The sequence below is a fragment of the Caretta caretta genome, chromosome 8, assembly GCF_965140235.1.
Source record: "Caretta caretta isolate rCarCar2 chromosome 8, rCarCar1.hap1, whole genome shotgun sequence".
In the NCBI taxonomy this organism is placed as follows: Eukaryota; Metazoa; Chordata; order Testudines; family Cheloniidae; genus Caretta; species Caretta caretta.
Genome location: NC_134213.1, coordinates 79,798,032 through 79,815,992, shown reverse-complemented (window position 1 = coordinate 79,815,992; position 17,961 = coordinate 79,798,032). Strand labels below are relative to the sequence as shown.

The following is a 17,961-nucleotide window of genomic DNA, read 5'->3' as shown; positions in this document are numbered from 1 at the left end:
GTGAAGCACAGGGAGCAGAGGTATTCAAATCTGTACTGCTAAACAATTTTAACTGAACTGGTTACCCCCTTGCCTCCTTCTCCCCCAGCAGTGTTAACAGACATCTTTCAAACATCACTCTCTCCTGGCCTCAACGAGACTTTTTGATACTGCAGGAACACTCTTGCACTCCATGAAAGAATTCTCTAGCTGTAAGCAACTGCATTCAATGATTTTAAGCTTAATATACCTCCCTGCGTCCCACTCAAGTCACTATTCTGACCCAAATGTAATACAGCCAGTAGAATAGATTGTGGGAAATTGGGGGGGGGAGGGAAGGGGGAGGTGTGATACCTTAGGTAAGTTTTCCAAACTAATGCCTGGATGGAAATCACTTAAGGGAAATTCTCTTCTATTTTTTACCAGATCTTAAGCTAAAAGCTTTGAATATCTTTACCATACATCATAATCAGTCAACATCTGAAGAGAGCTTCCATTTGTCCAGCTTTATGGTTTAAACTAACATGAAATGCTAAATAATTGATTAGAAGAAAAATACCACAAAAGACAAAATGATTTACCTTTATGGTGTCATAAGAGTCTGTAATGAGTGCAATAAAAAGGCTGAGGATCATGTATATAAATAGGCTAATGAAGGAATACAGATATAATCGACTGAACAGCCACACCAAGGTGCTCTTCTGCTGGATTTGAGCAAATGTTGCAAACATGTCATCACCATTGACCAAAGAAAACAGACATTCAGCAACTGTGTTCAGATCTTCAAACTAGACAATATTGAAAGATTAACATTAGAACCCGACCACCACATACAGCCAGGTTAAGGGAAATAAAGACAGACATTTTCATTAACAGTTTTCCCACAAATTTTTTACCCACAGCCACTACTCTCCTGCCCCCACCTCCCCAAAAAACCTCCCACAACCACAATCTCTCTCTTTTGTGTATTTCGTACATTTAAGACTGGCATGATCATTTGGCTTGGAGGCAGAGAATTCCTTTTCCATCTGTACCTGAGTGTTTTGCATTGGCATCAGTTGTAGGAAAGGTGCCAAGGGGTAAAAGCATCTAATAAACAACCACCACTAATGTTTAATGCTTTCATTAAAGGATCTCAAATTACACTATGCATGCAGGAAAGTATGCCTAATTTAGAGATGAGAAAATTAAGGCAGAGAGAGATTAAGTGACCTAGGTCACACAGTGAGTATGTGACAGAGCTGGGAACAGAATCCAGGTCTTCTGATCCCCGGACTCTTCTTATTCTTTCAATAAAATATTTTAAAATCCCCTTCCAGCAGCACATTGGTAAAGATCAGTTTCGTTTTTTCTGCACTTGGGAGAAATAGGACATAAGTGGAGCCACTACAGTTCCTCTAGCCTTTCTGTGGCGAAATTAGAGACCATACTTCTCTTTAACAAAAATACTGATATTTGAAAGAATATCCTCCAGCTATATTATCTCATTCCATTATTTGGTGAAGGGGTTGGGGATTATCTTGCAAATGATCAGGTACATTTGAACCCAAATTTAGGTTTTATTGATAAAAGGTTTTCTAAATCCCAGTATAGCAGCAAGAAAGAGAGTTATGGCAAATGGTAAAGATTTTATTCAGTGGGTTAGGGTGCTAACGGCCCTTCACAGCAATAGCTAAAGACAGTGCGAGCAGGTTCAGGCCTTATATCAAGCTCCACTAGGCCATCTCCAATTTTGCCTTTTCACTTTGCCTTATCCAACTCTACCTACTATCAAAACTGCCCATAGTGTCACATTTTCTGGGTCCAAAAAGAATGCTGGGTAGTCCAGAAACCCAAAGTAAACAGCATTTATGTCAGGCATTCAGAGTAGCTGGCTGATGCCATGTCAAAACATGTCTTCAGAGAAGATCAAATGCTATATATGGGCAATTCCCATATGACCTATGAGGAATGGTTGAAAAAAATTGGGCATGTTTAGTATAGAGAAAAGGCGGCTAAAGGGGACGTAACGGTTTTCAATATGTAAAACGTTGTTATACAGTAAGCAATTGTTCCCCAGGTCCACTGAAGGTAAGACAAGAAATAATCTGGTTAATATGCAGCAGGGGATATTTAGGTTGGATATTAGGAAAATCTTTCTAACTATGAAGGATAGTTAAGCACTTGAACAAGTTATCTAGGGAGGTTGTGGAATCCCCATCACTGGAGGTTTTTAAGAACAGGTTAGACAAACATGTGCCAGGAACGATCTATGTATATCTGGTCCTGCCTTAGCGCAGTGGGGGCAGCAGGAGGACTAGATGACCTCTTGAGGTCTCTTCCAGTCCTACATTTCTAGGATTATGTATTCTATGAAGTGTGGGGAAGGAGTAAGACAAATTTGCTGTAAGGGATAATAGGAAAGGGTGATTTTAGAACACGAGTGGTCCAATACACTGCCATCTAGAGATCCATGTTCAGCTCTCTTGCTTCTGAGCTGGCAGGGCTGCTCAACAAACCATCTCGCAAAAGAAACAGCTAAGAAGGCTTCACCTTGCTCATGGTCACTCCTTGTAGTTGTCACATGGAAAGGGCAGAATCCAGCTCTTCTCTGCTGAAGAGAGATTCTCGAGTACATGAGGCCTGAGAGAGGCTGGGTAGAAATAGAAGGGTAACCCTTGGGATTTTGAAACTCTTCATGAAAAAATTCAGAGGGAATCTGTAGAGTACTTTTCCCCACCCAATTCCAAGTGGCAAGGTCTGTAGCTGACGTAGTAGACGGTAGCTGATTCAATATGACTTGTGGGAGGACTGTCCCGTTTCTCTTACTTCTTTATTTTTAAAATTAAAGGAAGATTGGTAAGTAGTAATCATCTACTACTCACTGCTTCACATGAAGTTGCTTGCCTGCATATCCTACCTTTGCACTACACTTCAGGAGACAGAAAATGTAACTGACAAGCAGGGAGTACTGCTTCTGGGAGTGTCAAGTTGGTGGAACATGAAACTAGTACAACCACTAGACAGCATTAAGGGATTTTGAGCACAAAGCTTGCAGTGGCCCTCTTGGTTAGTTAGTATGTATGAGACTCAAGTCATTCCTACTTTGGGCTGCAGTTTGGAGCATTCAGAACAGAATGGGAGCATCATCCTTTCAATTCTGCTCAGTCTGCTGTACATGCAGTCAGTCAGTTGCCACAAAAACACACGGTAAAGCAAGTGCCTATAATAGGCTGTTCTATACAGTACAATACTGCCATCTAGTGAGATTTGGGGCAAGTTGCTAGAGCCTCAAACAAAATGAGCTGAGCCATAACATTTAATGACAAGAAAATCATACAAGACAAAGTTTTGACAACACAGTCAAACATCTCATTGACTATTCTTTCACTTACTCAAATCATTAGATGCTTGCTACTTGCCATTTAGGGTAAAAGTGATATTTACAACAACATGTCAGCTAAAAATGACAGGTCCCCAGAATATAATCTGAGGGATGTATAGGGTATTATGGGATTTCTGCAGGAAATTCTAAAAGCTTTTAAGAAGTATTCGGTCATCAATTAAAATGCATTAAGAGCAAAGGATAAATAAATGTAACTTTTTTATGTTTGAGAAATCAAAGTTAAAGGTTTGTGTTGTTGCACTAATTTCATCATATTGCACATACTCCAGTCAAGAATGAAAACCAGTATAGACATTTCTTATTACTAATGAGCATTAGTAAATATGCAAATTCTAAATGTTCATAACACCAGTCTCTCTTCTCTAAACTTGAACTGTTGTTCTTTCCTATGTGAAGAGCTTTATAAAAACATGCTAAAGCCTTTAGCTTCCCACATTTTTGAATTACGCAGGCACAAAAATTTAGTTTGGAATATAGGGAAAAAAGAAGTATATGTAATATTTTGCATCTCCATTGAAAAAGAAAAAAACCACAAGTGATTTTGATTAAAAACTTTCCAGTTCACCCTACATTTGGGTCAAGATCAACTTTGCCAAGTTTCACCCAGAGGGGAAGGTTTGGCAAAAGCTATGAGCAATACAAAACCCTGCTGAGGCAACACAGGGATCAAAAGTATCAGTGCGCAGGCTATGGTAGAGCGCTCACCATTGACAGTAGTGCTGAAGCCACACCAGCACTAGAACAACAGTGGGGGAATTTCTGAAAATTGAGAGTTTAACATATAAAACTTAAAGCTGTTATGGCTTCATAACGAAGGCTGAGTTATGTTTTACACTTAAGCAGCAGGAGTATCTTCCCCCAAATGATAGCACTTACTCCGAGCATGGAATGATTATATATGCACATTTAGAAGAGCTTACATACCTTTTCATGATAAGGCCCTAATACAATCCAGCCACAGAATGTATAGCCAAGATATATCATCCCAGCACAACAACAAAATCTTAGAACTTTGGGTAATGATGCTTGCATTGTTAAAATGAGCACCTGCAAAGGGTTGGGGGAGAAGGAGAAAGAGGACAAGACACACATTAAAGAAATTAGAATAAAAACAACAGAACAAAAATAAGCTGAAACTATTGAATATTTGATTCTAGGCTTACATTGTATGTCTGGAAATATCCTAAGTATCGGATGACTCCAACCCAAACAAACAAAGTCGATGTTCCAAGTAAGATGCTGCAAACATCATAACTTGTGAGGTTCTGAGGAATGCCAAAAAAAAATAAAAATAAAAAAAGCAGGTGAGTGAAGTAACACCTGTTGATAGGTATCACAGTTTATGACTATGCAGGTAAAGAATGATACATGGAAATTTTTTAGGTCAGATTTTAAAATTTCAGTGGCTTCAGTTGAATTCTAATGCCTAATGGACACAGCCACATAACACCAAGTCAATATGGTTGCTCAGGAGAGGTGACTTATACAGAGAAGCCGTGGTATTGTGGAGATGGGAAAAAGGTGCACAATGATATAAAGAAATTTGCATGAAGCCTGCAAGCACTGTGTGGATTTCACTTTGGTTATAACAGGCAGTTTTGAAATTAAGTTCTCAAGGAAGTTCATTGTTTGCTATTTTTAATCATATGGCAAACTAATTTTCATTCACTACTTAAGCACTAGTTCACAATTAATAAGAGGGAGACTTTGTGACTAAGGCCCTGTCTACACTACAACTTTAAACAGCATTTGTTACCAGCTGCTGGCATGGTCAACTTTCACGAGCTTTCTGCCCACACACGTGGTTAATACTGTTTATAATCACAACAACTAGTAGTTAATTGCTCTTTCTTCAGGCCGAGGCTAACACATGGCAGTAGCAAGTTTGTAAAACTTATTCTGTTGTATTTGCCTTACTGTGCCTGTGTAATTGATTTGGCCAATGCTTATTCCTCCCAGCTACCTGTGCAGTAAGACATTTGAGAGTTTGGGAAGCATGATCCACTGGCCCACATTTTCCCAAAATGCCCTGAGAGACACATATCAGTACATGTGATTACACAAATTTTGTCAAAACATGGTTGAGCTGTGGGGAAAAAAGCTGCTGAGAACATAAAACCATATTTATTGTAACCGAGTCAGATTGATCAGAGCGTGGTGACAGACACTGCTTTACTTGTAGATTTGACAGTCCATTAAGAAAGTGGATTACAGCAGAGATATTCCCATTCCCACAAGCTGCTGTTTGGGGACAGTTTAGAGGAGACTCCTGTTTGTTGAATGTTTCTTGATTTTCTTCTTCAGAATACAATTTAGGTAGTGAGTGACCATCAGCTTTTAAAGGAAAGAATTATGGACAGCATTCATTAGTTAAGCCCTCTGGGGCAGGAACCACCTTTTCATTATGTGCGTGGTGTGTGTACTGTGCCTACCACATGCAGGCCAAGATCCAGACCTGTAGAGGTGACTGAAAAAAAAAAAAAAAAAAGTGCTATTTACAGCAGCAGTTTCAGGAACAGAAGCCAAGTAAATGAGATGGAATGAACTTCCAGATTCTACCGTACCAAGAATTTTATGGAGAGGCAGACTGGGGTCAGTTCTTCTCAAGAGATCCTGGGATCTTTTGGGTGAATGCTACTGGAGCCCCACTCTCTGCTCAAAGAGCAACATTTCTCTCACCCCAAATGAGAGATGCTGAACAATCCCTCTCCCTGAAAAAGCAGTTCCACCCTTTTGAGAATATCCTCTACCCACATGTTTACTCTTCCTGTTTCCCTCAAGCCTCACCTTAGGACTCTCCTGGAACAGAGCCAGGTCTCTCCATTTCTTCCTCTTCCTTCCTCCCTGAAGGCTGTTGCTGAACTGCAGCTTTAAAGTGTCTCTCTTATCTACGTGAACAAATTCCACATACACACATGTGGAACTAAGGCGAGATTACTGACTAGACTGTATTCTACGGCTACTATAGCATCTTGGTTGGATTAAGCACTTTTTAAAGAACATAAGTGACTGCTGTTTCCCCCCCACTCCTGCATTCATAAAGCTCACTCCTTCAGCTTTGGTAGCAAGGTCTGTTATGCCCATTTGGTACTTAACGTTACATGGCCTAATTTGCTGCATCTTGCACTTAGGGGTGTTCTGCATTGCCATCCTAGGTTTTATGGCAAGTTTTGTTTGGCCATGACTCTATAACTTAATGACAGATTCTTTTTGTGTACTTATATATAGCCTAGCTTGCTATATTATATTATATATACACACACACTATATATATATTATACACATATACATACACACACACACACCATTTATAAATATTATAGCTTCTGCATTTTTCAATGTCGTTTTACAGATGCAATACATATATGTTTTGTAAATTCGCTTTCCTTAAAATTATATAGGGATGTCCTTTTAGAAGAGTATGACCTATATTGTATTCATCATAAAAGATGTATGTTGTTTCCTCTTAACACTGAGGATGTAAATGTAAGAAATACACTATGGGTTTTTGTTTTAATTTGAAAAAAAAACAAACTGTTTTAAAGAAATAGCTACTGCAGAAGAAAACTTATTGAAAGAAGTGCTCAGTGTCAGTATTGTGCACTTGCGTATGGGGTTATGCCTATGATGGCCACTCAATATAATGAGCGCCCTACCAAATTCACGGCCATGAAAAATGGGTCACAGACCATGAAATCTGATCTCCCCAGTGAAATCTAGCTATTATAGGAGAAGGGGGCTTCTATTGTGTGCTGGGCTGCAGCTGCTAGCCCTGGCTGGGCTGGGGAGGGAGAGGACTTCCTCTTCCCCTGCAGGGGCCAGACCACCTCCAGGAACCTCCTCCAGCTTCAGGAAGCTCTGTGCTTGTTGGCTAGGAAGCCAGCTCTGAAGGCAGCGGAGAAGTATGGGTGGCAATCCCACAACCTCCCACAGCTCCCTTTTAGGACCCGCATGGTTACAACAGTGTGAAATTTCATATGTAAACATCTAACACTGTGAAATTGACTATTTTTAAAATCCTATGACCACGAAAAAGACCAAAATGGACCGTGAATTTCGTAGGGCCCTGACCATAACATACAGTAGGTGTCTTCCTGCCAGTGGCATTTGACTCAGAGGATGCTGCTATGAGCAACGCAATTTTGGCCATAAAAAGAGTGGTTTGGTACTCAAGAGGAAAATGGGAGTTCTAAGAGTGAAGGGGCAGAAGACCTTCAGGAGTTTGATTAAACTGAGCTGGTGCCACTGACCAAGAGAAAACTCATATTCCAATGATAACAGACAACAAAAAAACAGGTACTGGCAGAGGGGAATATACTACCAAAAGAAGAGAAACCAAACCAAATCACTGTGGCAAAACAGTTAATTGGTCACAACTTTGGTTTTCCTTGCATTAGTTTAATTAAAACCATGCTTAAATACAGTGATGAAAATATTAAGATGTGTTAACTCTCACCTTGGCTTTTATTTCCATTTTCATTATAGATCCAATGATTGTCATCACATCACTGATAATCACCAGGACATACCATCCATTTATAAACTCCAGACGATCAGCATGACAGACATGACGTTTGTACTTTTCCAGGAAGAAATTCACAAATCTCTGTAGTAAACATTTAGAGATTTGGTTACAGAACCTACTTTTCTCCAGAAAATAAAAGGAATCTCATACAGGTGCTGCAGTTCTTAAGTACAGCTCAAGTAGAGTACTTAAGTTGGGTCTGTTGGAAGAATATGCCCTAGCAAATACTGTAGAAATAATGTGTGGGTAGCATTAGCAATAGCAACAGAAAATAATTATGGGACATTCATATACAGCTCTGTAAAGGGTGACTGCTATCATTATTATTCGTTATTACCAACTTCACTTTCTGCATCTTGCATGCCAATCCACAGACTCTCTCCTGTCCCCTACTGATGGGACAGCACTGCTCTCTCAATCCCTCAAAGTCTGACAATGTCCCATTACCTTTTTGATGGTTACAAAAAAGGACAGTGTGCGGATTAAGATAATTGGATATCACGTATCCTGTGCTCTCTTCTCCCCTCCCCTGTGAACACATTTAGGAACAGATTCCGAGGTACGGAACATATCAGTGTGTCTCACATGTGCATCAGAGGAGAGTGGGGCAACAAACATGACACAAAAAGCATGAGGCCCTTTGAGTTCAGGAATTTACCCAGTGAACATTTAAATATCTGGCTTTTTCAGCCTTATAGGGAAAAATGTTAGCCATATTTGGATTTTGAGGGTGTATGGTTTGCGCAACTTCAAACAAACAAGGACTTGAAGATTTGGGGTGAAATCCAGCACAAATGAAGTCAATGGCAAAACTACATTGACTTCAGTGGGGCCAGAATTTCAACCTATGGATCTGAAACGAACATATTTGTATTACAGTATCATGCAGATACTCCAATAAGGACTGAGACTTCATTGCGTACTGTACAAGCATACTAAGGCTCCTTCCTAAATATCACGTTGGCTATAATACAGATGCAATACACTCTTGGAGAGATATTTTCCTAGAACAGATTCACTACTTGATAATCCAAAACATAGCACCACTTAGTGGAACTAAACTATGGAAAGCAAATGGAAACAAAAGCAGAGAGAAAAGGCAGACAACGTTGTACTTACTTTTTGCAATTTCAGAGCAAGAACAATGGATCGTGTGCAGAGTATAAGGGAAGCAAAGCAACTTACGATGACAAATCCATCAAAAACCAAAATATATTGAGTGTTTTTCTGAACTACTATAAAAAAAGTACAACAGGAAACAGTTAGATCTTTACATATTTCTTCTGGCACAGAATTCTTTTCATAAGCATTTGAAAACTAACTAACTATATAATAAAAGCTCCCTGAAAGTTTATTATGACAAATTTTGCAACACTTGGTATACTGTCATCTCACTACGGAAATAAGCTATATAGAATACAATACATACATATGGAGTACACAAGAATCCTCCTGAATGTAGATCTGTAATTCAAATCACTGGGGTATTACATGCAGAGGGTTTGCGAGACTGTGCCCCAAAAGTGAAATGAATTTTTTCTTTTTAAAACTATTTGAAATTAATAATTCATGTACAGGCCAAATTCTGCTCACACACCAAGAGTAATCTCGCTATCTTATTGACTTCACTGAAGTTGCAAAAGCAAGGGCAGAATTTGGCCCATTGACACTGTTTACCAAAAGGCTTTTCATCAATGAAGACCTCTAATTAGAAGCCTCCATTTCACCAGTTGCAACTGAGAGCTGCTGTAGCAGTTAGTGGTAAGGGAACAGTATTCCATGCACAGCACTATGAGTAAGTGACAACCTACATCTTTTCCAAGGGGATAAGCAGCTCTCTGAACTTAGTTCTTTACAGGTAAGCAAAGGAGGGACTGATTTTCAATTTCTATACACATATATAGAATTAAAAATAGATTTTGTAAAAATTTATGTATTCTGGTAGATCCAGGGTCTTAAACAGCTTTTGTAAAAATAAATAAATAAAAAATTAGTTCAGAGCAAAACAAGTCAACCATTTATAATGCAGGAGTATTTTAACTCCGTGTTCTCTGATCAACTACTTAATATGCAGACAGAGTACAAAAACTGAGACACCATTGTAAGAAGTGATCACACACACCAAGTTATTTGGGCTCCAATATAACAGTACACAAATATAGCGAAGATTTGGCTAGGAGGAGAACACAACACATTGTTCCTTAACCAGGATCTCATGTAAGGCCCCACAAAGTTTGATCAACTATACCACAGCCTATATTGTAACTGTGATGGCCACATTCATAATGGTTAAGAAATAGGTTTATCTTATTCTGTCATACTGAATCTGCTCTGAAGTGGAACCTTCAGTACTATTGTCACTTTAGAAAGTGATCAGACAAAGGCTTAATGATAGAAATATAAAGAGGATGCCATTCTTTATTTGTAAGGATCATCAAAAGAACAAGCAGGGGAACACTCACTGCTTCTGATAAAGTCTTTAAAAACATAACAAGCTTCAACTAGTTAAAAAGGAATTATTTTGATGTACAGGAAGAAAAGGTGTCATAGGTGTTTGAGTTTGGGTATTTATTATTGGTTAAAAGACCAGGCTAGAATTTCAATTTAATGTATTAAGCTCATTCAGAGCAACAGAAGGGTCAAAACGTATTTTAAAACATTAAAATTTCCCTTGCAGGCAGAGTCTTGTTAAATCCATCACTAGGTAGGTTATAGCAAGGGATATTTATGTCATCTTGATACTTTTATAGAAAGGAGTTAAGCTTATCTGTTTCTTCATTAGAAGCAATGATTTGCTTAGTCATTAATAATAAAAGCACACAAGTTGCAAGTCTCAGTATCCACTAGATATTAGCAAACATCTGTGCCTTCCTCCTCTAAACTCTTTTCATCCCTCCAGATAGGAAGTTGATGAGCTTCAGAAAAATATGAAACAAAAACACAGATTGTCAAGATCTTGGGATCTAAAGACACACTAATATTTACTGACTTTGAAAATATGTACGTTGCTATGTACAAGACTTCCTGAACCCAGTGACATGACATGCTGGTTAAAATGAGTAAGCACTCACCAACATGTCTGTTATTGTCAGAGAAGGTACAGACCATGGCATAACCCCTTTTATGCAATGCATCTGCATGTGTCTCAAGATCACTATACCAGCAAGCAGGGCCAATTGCTTATTGCATCATGTGGACACAGCAGGACATACAGTGTAGATTCATAATGGTTAACCTGCATGCCTCAACCACTCGTCTGAAGTGGTGAAATAACAAAAATAACTGATGGAATAAAAATCTTATACAATATCCCAAGTCCATCGACGTAGGTCTTAGAAATATCTAAGACAGAATAACATACTTATTTAAATTTCAAGTAAAGACAGTATTTCTAAACAGTTATGATAAGTAACACTCAGCATGGTGGATTCGTCAAGAACAAATAGTGTCAAACAAATCTAATAGCTTTCTTTGACAGGGTAACAAGCCCTGTGCATAGGAGGGAAGTGGTAAATGTGGTATAGCTGGACTTTAGTAAGGCTTTTGATGCTGTCTCGCATGACCCTCTCATAAACAACCTAGGGAAATACAATCTAGATGGAGCTACTATAAAGGTGCATAACTGGTTGGAAAACCATTCCCAGAGAGTAGTTACCAGTGGTTCACAGTTAAGTTAGAAGAGCATATCACGTGGGGTCCTGCAGGGATCAGTTCTGAGACTAGTTCTTTTCTATATCTTCATCAACGATTTAAACAATGGCACAAAAAGAGTACACTTATAAAGTTTGCAGACAATACCAGGCTGGGAAGGATTGCAAGTGCTTTGGAGGATAGGATTAAAGTTCATATCTTTTCTGAAATTATTTTGGCCAAATTGGAAAAAAGTCCAGAGAAGAGCAACAACAATTATTAAAAGCCTAGAAAACATGATCTATGATGGAAGATTGAAAAAAACTGGATGTGTTCAGTCTGGAGAAGAGAAGACTCAGAAGGAACATGATAACAGTTTTCAAGTATGCAAAAGGTTGCGCTACAAGGCGAAGGGAGAAAAACTGTCCTGTCGTCAGAGGTTAAGGAGAACAAGCAATGGGCTTAAATTGCAGCAAGGGTGGTTTAAGCTGTACATTAGGAAAAACTTCGTAACTGTCAGGTTGGTTAAGCACTGGAATAAATTGCCTGGAGAGGTTGTGGAATCTCCATCACTGGAGATTTTTAAGTGCAGTTTAGACAAACACTTGTCAGGGTTGGTCTAGATAATACTTAGTCCTGCCTTGAGTGCAGGGGACTAGACGAGATGATCTCTTAAGGTCCCTTCTAGTCCTATGATTCTTTACTCCTGTTCTGAAACAGTTACTCAGGCTCACTCTGATGGTGCAATCCAGCTCTAAAATAGCATAAACCTGTCCCTTAAGGATTTTAAGTGCACTGTCAGACTAACCTCCTCAGAGTGCAAGGGGGTGGCCTCGGTGTTCCTACACTCATGATACCCATATGAAGGAACAGTGCCTTGGGGTCATAAGCAAGGGGCTCTATTTCCTAGAGCTGTGGACTTGTTCAGATCACCCTCAGGATACAGGGTCCAAAAAATATGACATAAAGCTCAGCTAGATGGGAGGATCTGGTCTGTGGTTATTGGGCTGCTTCTTTTCATTATACTGGTGTTAAATAAAAGTGGGTCTAACATTTTGTAACTGACATGGGAGAGGGCATAAAAAGCAAACACCAATATCACAAGTAGAAACAGGAGAGCGAATTGGGACATGGTGCAAACGCTAGCAGGGTCAGAAAAAGTGGTAATACAGAGTCAGAAAATATGAGATTTGGTGAGACAAAGGCAGAGCCAGCAATAGAAGCCAGATCTCAACTCCCAGCACAATGGGTTACATCTACTAAATACAAAACAGGTTTCAGAGTAGCAGCCATGTTAGTTTGTATCCGCAAAAAGAAAAGGAGGACTTGTGGCACCTTAGAGACTAACAAATTTATTTGAGCATAAGCTTCCGTGAGCTATAGCTCACTTATGCTCAAATAAATTTGTTAGTCTCCAAGGTGCCACAAGTCCTCCTTTTCTTTTTGCGGATACAAACAGTGAGGGATAAATAGTACAAAGTGTTCACATGCATTTGAAAGGTGCAAATATCAATGTGGTACATGGAAGCATAACTAGGAGGAAGTCAAAATTTGGAAGAATATAAAAAAAATATTTCCTAATGCTAATGTTTCTGTCAGGGCAGGGATGTAGGCTCCAAGCTTGAACCATTTAAAAAGCACATCAGATAACATACTAGACTGTGTGCTGCAAGGAGTACTCCTATGCATCATTTCCATCTGTAGCTTATATTATCCACTGGTCAATGCTGCCCTAGTGTCCAGGCATTTCAGTAACATTTCTAAAAATGTTGACACTTTAGCCATTTATTTCTGAATATAGCCACAGTTCACATTTGTATATTTGGCTGTAGTCACCATATATATATATTCAGAAGTGGAACAGAAGGATATAGATTTACTGGAAACACCAGATTTTCACCATGCAGAGCACATATGCACCATACTTACTAGATCCAGATATATGCCAGTCTTTGCATTCTTGAATATCAGCATCACTATCAAAATAAATTTTTACTTTACCACTGTGGGCTCTGTTGTTGAAAGTAATCTGCAAACACAAGTGTAAAGATTTATAATTTGATGAAAGCAAAACTAGCAAAATTAACAGTGTCAAAAAAATGCAGAGTCAAAGTCTAGATTGATACCCACTGGTACTACTTAATCTAGATAATCTATAAATAAAACTATCAGATTAATATAGCTGGAAAAATATATCTGAAACAATATACAAGTGCAAAAGCAATCAATGATTTTACTTCTTATGAAGAACAAAACATTTAAAAAATTTGAAGGGGAGAACCATGTTTGAGGAAAATAAATAGTTGCTTGTTAAAAGAGGTCTGTCTCATTGACACACAAGCAATCACATCATTTTGCACGGGTGTCAATGGAGAGTGCACACTGAATTTCTTCTATTTTGCAGTCGGGACACCAATAAGAAATATGCTGGATTCTAGAACACTTGTTTCCATGTGTATACAGGTGAAATGCACTTACAGTATTCTGAAAGGCATAGCAGTCAGGCAATTCTCTGGCATGAATTGTTTGTAGATCAATGCCTTTAAGTTGAAAGGAGATTTCAACCTGTATAAGCCTGAACAGTAAAAATAAAGGCAGTAAATTATATACAACAGATTCCATTATTTTCATGTAATTGGATGGGTCTTCAAAACTCACTTTACCTATAAAATTCGAAGTTGAAAAATGATGAATTTATCATCTTCAAATCACCAGATCTCGTAGTGGCTAGCATCTGTGGCTCTAGGTGAATACAGTCTGTGGGGGGGGGGAAAAAGATTTTTACAAGTTTCGTTCAAAATGACTATTTTACAAATGAAGTAAGGGAGAAAACAGAGGTAACTGGATACTAGTGGACACAGATGTAGGTCCTGATCTCGCAAGCTGTGTTGGATCATATTAAAGAAGTTCTGTATTAAAATCACAAATGAGTTTGATTCCCCATAGTTTAAATTCCAGGGTATTACTAATTAAGAGGTCTCTTGGTTTTTGGTACTGTTTCTCTCCCTCTATGTGTGAAACTTGCAAGCTGCTAATTGTGTTAGTACATTCTAAGACAGAGTCTGTTCTCAAAGCAATTCACAGAAAGAGAGAGACTCAAAGCAATACTCTAACAACAGAAACAGCACCCAGAGATCCCCGCCCTTTTGTTGTATTAACAATTGTGATTAAAATAGAGATAGAGGATGTATGTGGATGGATGCTTGGTGTGGATAATAACTGAATGAACAGGGAGGTGCCAGCCTAAGAATCCAGTGTCCATTGGCTGAAGAAGGCGTCTAGTGGAAATAACCAGAGGACCCTCCCCCCCCGGAGGGCAGACTGGAATCCACCCAACAGCCTCAAGAATGGGAGAACCAAAGAACAAGATAACATCTTGGAGCCGTCAGGAATGTGCTATCTGCTGATTGATTCAGCAACAGCATGATGAAGCAATTCCCATAGACTGGCATAGGAAGAAATTCCTATAAAAATAGACTCTAAAAAGTGAGAACTTTGGGGTCTGATTCTGCAAACCAACTTCCAGGAGCATCAGATGAGCATCTGACAAGGCCCTGCTCCCTCCTCATGTCCAGGCCACCTGGCCAGTGGCTTGGCATGAGCAACTCTAAGGCTGGTAACTATGATAACAACCTTGCAGAACCTGTGTGTGTGTGTGTGTGTGTGTAAATATGAGATTGGATGGAATGTTATAACTATAACTAACTGCTTACTATGATTCTTTCTGTATTCACAATAAATGTGGTATTTTGCCTTTTTCCCTTTAATAAGATCCTGCTGGTTTTTATTTTATTGGTATAACAGCTGCTCATTGTGGGCAACTCCCTATATCTGTGTAGAGCCCCACTCAAGTTAATGGGGCTATGAGAAGGAGCAGGCCCCAATACTGAAAGGTGCTAAAAGCTCCCATTGAACTGAATGGTGGTTGACAGCATTCAACACCACTCAATATCTGGCCTCTGATCAGCAGCTTCTCTCATACAGAAGGTCAACAGCTGAAAAGTCTTCAGAGAAAAAGTCTTACTATGGTGACCTACAATGCTTATGCTGCGAAGTAGTAATTTCTAAGTGGATATTAAAAAAATAAAATTGGGGAGAAGTGAGTTAATTTTTCCTAGGTTAAAGCATGATTGCCACACAAATAAAATACTAACTTACTCTTGATGATTTGCCATTACAATACGTGGAAACTTTTTTTTTTTTAAATTTACAGCTGTACTGTACCTGTTTCAATGGCAATGTCTATGTTCAGCGAATCATTGGAAGGAAGCATTGTGCCTTTCTTGTACTGTTGTTTACAGATCTGTAAGCCTGACATATCGTCTTCATCTTGTTCGTAACCAAGTGTGCCCAGGGATATCGTCTTTAATTGGCGGTACTAATTTAAAAATAAAACACACTTTTTCAGTTAACTTAATTATCCTCACATCAGCCTATTCACAAAAAATTACTGATGCCCATAACTATGTTTTCTTTGCCCACATTCATTCAAATTTGCTTCCCCCTCCCCATTAACAAATTTAATGGTCCACAGTACCAGCTTTTCATACGCACTTTGTATTTCCATAACAAGTTTGATTCCAGGATCTCAAAATTAGTCAAGCCTCAACAAGGCAGGTGAATAGAATTATACTCTACAAGGACATTGTGACAGGTTCAGTCACAGAGGCCCCCCTTGGGCCGGCCACCTGATGTGCTGAGACTACCTCGGAGCCCATTTTCCCTGCCAGCTTGGGCCTTCAGAACTCTGCCTTGTTGAGCCAGACACACCAGTCCGCTGCAACACAGATCCAGGTCTGAACAACGTCCCCCAAAAGCTGCAGACTTAACTGAAAAAGGCTTAAGAAGTGCTCCTGTCTCCAGTATCCAGATACTCAGTTCCCAATGGGATCCAAACCCCAAATAAATCCGTTTTACTCCGTATAAAGCTTACACAGGGTGTGGCAAATTGCTGGTATGAATATGATGGGTCCCGCGCTTCCTCTTCTCGGTTAGGGGGGCGGGGGGATGTTCAGGGCACAGTTTCCTGCCCCTGAACTAGGGTATCTACTGTCCCACTAGTAACCCAGAGAAGGGTAGTGGAGAGGGAGGGACCCGGGCCCACCTTCTACTCCGGGTCCCAACCCAGGGGCCCTAGGGATAGCGGTAAACAACTTGAACTAGTGCTTCCTTCCCCTGGGCTACTTCCCTCTCCTGCTCTTCAGCTTGTGGGGCTTCCTGCCCCCTCTCTCTGCACAAGCCGGGTGTCTCTTTACCTAGGATCTTGCTCTTCTAGCCAGCCATGGAACTTCTCCAAACTCTCCTCTGCTCCAACGCCTTCAAACTGCTCTCTGCTCCAACTCCTTCCCCTGGCTGATTGAAGCAGGGGGGTTTTATCAGGTGACTAGCTTCAGGTGCTCTAATTGGTTTCAAGTGCTTTTAATTAATTTATAGAAACCTTTCTTCCCTCTACAGGGAATAAGGCTTCTCCTCATCCTGGGACTTACATCTCTCTCCTATATATCACTCTCCTGCTGCCTTCTAACCATGCTGTATCCTCCCCCCCTGCTCAACACCATGGGGTTGGGCTACTTGGGACGAAAGGCAATGCTTTCACGACAAGCCATCTGCATTGCTATGCTGGCTTCCAGCCCTACGCCGTACTCGGAAATGAAAGGGTTGCAGAAATAGGAACCATCTAGTCGCTCTTGTATTCTTCTCCTTGTTTCTGTGCATCCACTGGAGCGGGGCGTGGTCTGTCACCAGGGTAAATCACCGCCCCAGTAGGTAGTAGCAGAGAGTTTCCATGGCCCATTTTATCGCCAGACATTCCTTTTCAACAACGATGTACTTTTGTTCCCTGGGGAAAAGCTTCCGGCTGAGGTACAGGATCGGGTGTTCCTCCTCCCCTACCATCTGCGAAAGGAGGGCTCCTAGCTCTACTTCCGAGGCATCTGTTTGTAGGACAAATTCTTTCTTGAAATCTGGGGCTATGAGCACTGGATGGCAGCAAAGGGCTGTCCTTAAATCTGCGAATGCTCCTTCTGCTGCTTTACTATCTTGGGGCCCCGAGCCTTTATCAGGTCTGTCAATGGCCCTGCTCTTGTGGCGAAAAGAAGGATGAATCTCCGATAGTACCCGACTAACCCGAGAAATGCTCTGACCTGCTTTTTACGGACTGGCGGAGGCCAATCTTGTATTGCCTCCACTTTGTTCCATTGGAGTTTTACCAAGCCTCTCCCTACTACATACCCAAGGTATCTGGCCTCAGCTAGTCCTATCACGCACTTGAGAGGGTTGGCAGTGAGGCCGGCCTTCCGCAGGGCGTCTAGTACTGTTTCTACTTTCCCTAGGTGCGTTTCCCAGTCAGGGCTATGGATGACTATATCGTCTAAATAGGCGGCGGCATACCTGGCATGGGGTTGCAGCAATTTATCCATAAGTCGTTGGAATGTTGCAGGGG

At 40.2% G+C, this 17,961-nt stretch overlaps 1 protein-coding gene across 3 annotated transcripts in view; it reads right to left on the bottom strand.

Annotated features, from left to right (window-relative positions):
- Positions 1-17,961, bottom strand: part of MCOLN2 (mucolipin TRP cation channel 2) — a 45,142-nt gene that overhangs the window by 4,234 nt on the left and 22,947 nt on the right. For all 3 annotated transcript variants that reach the window (XM_075131677.1, XM_048862022.2, XM_075131676.1), the window contains exons 4-12: positions 15,744-15,897; positions 14,183-14,276; positions 13,998-14,094; positions 13,449-13,548; positions 9,009-9,124; positions 7,821-7,970; positions 4,528-4,629; positions 4,289-4,411; positions 561-767 (exon numbers count right to left, since the gene is read on the bottom strand). In XM_075131677.1, coding sequence (XP_074987778.1) covers positions 561-767; positions 4,289-4,411; positions 4,528-4,629; positions 7,821-7,970; positions 9,009-9,124; positions 13,449-13,548; positions 13,998-14,094; positions 14,183-14,276; positions 15,744-15,897 — 1,143 coding nt within the window. The remainder of the gene's footprint in view (positions 1-560; positions 768-4,288; positions 4,412-4,527; positions 4,630-7,820; positions 7,971-9,008; positions 9,125-13,448; positions 13,549-13,997; positions 14,095-14,182; positions 14,277-15,743; positions 15,898-17,961) is intronic.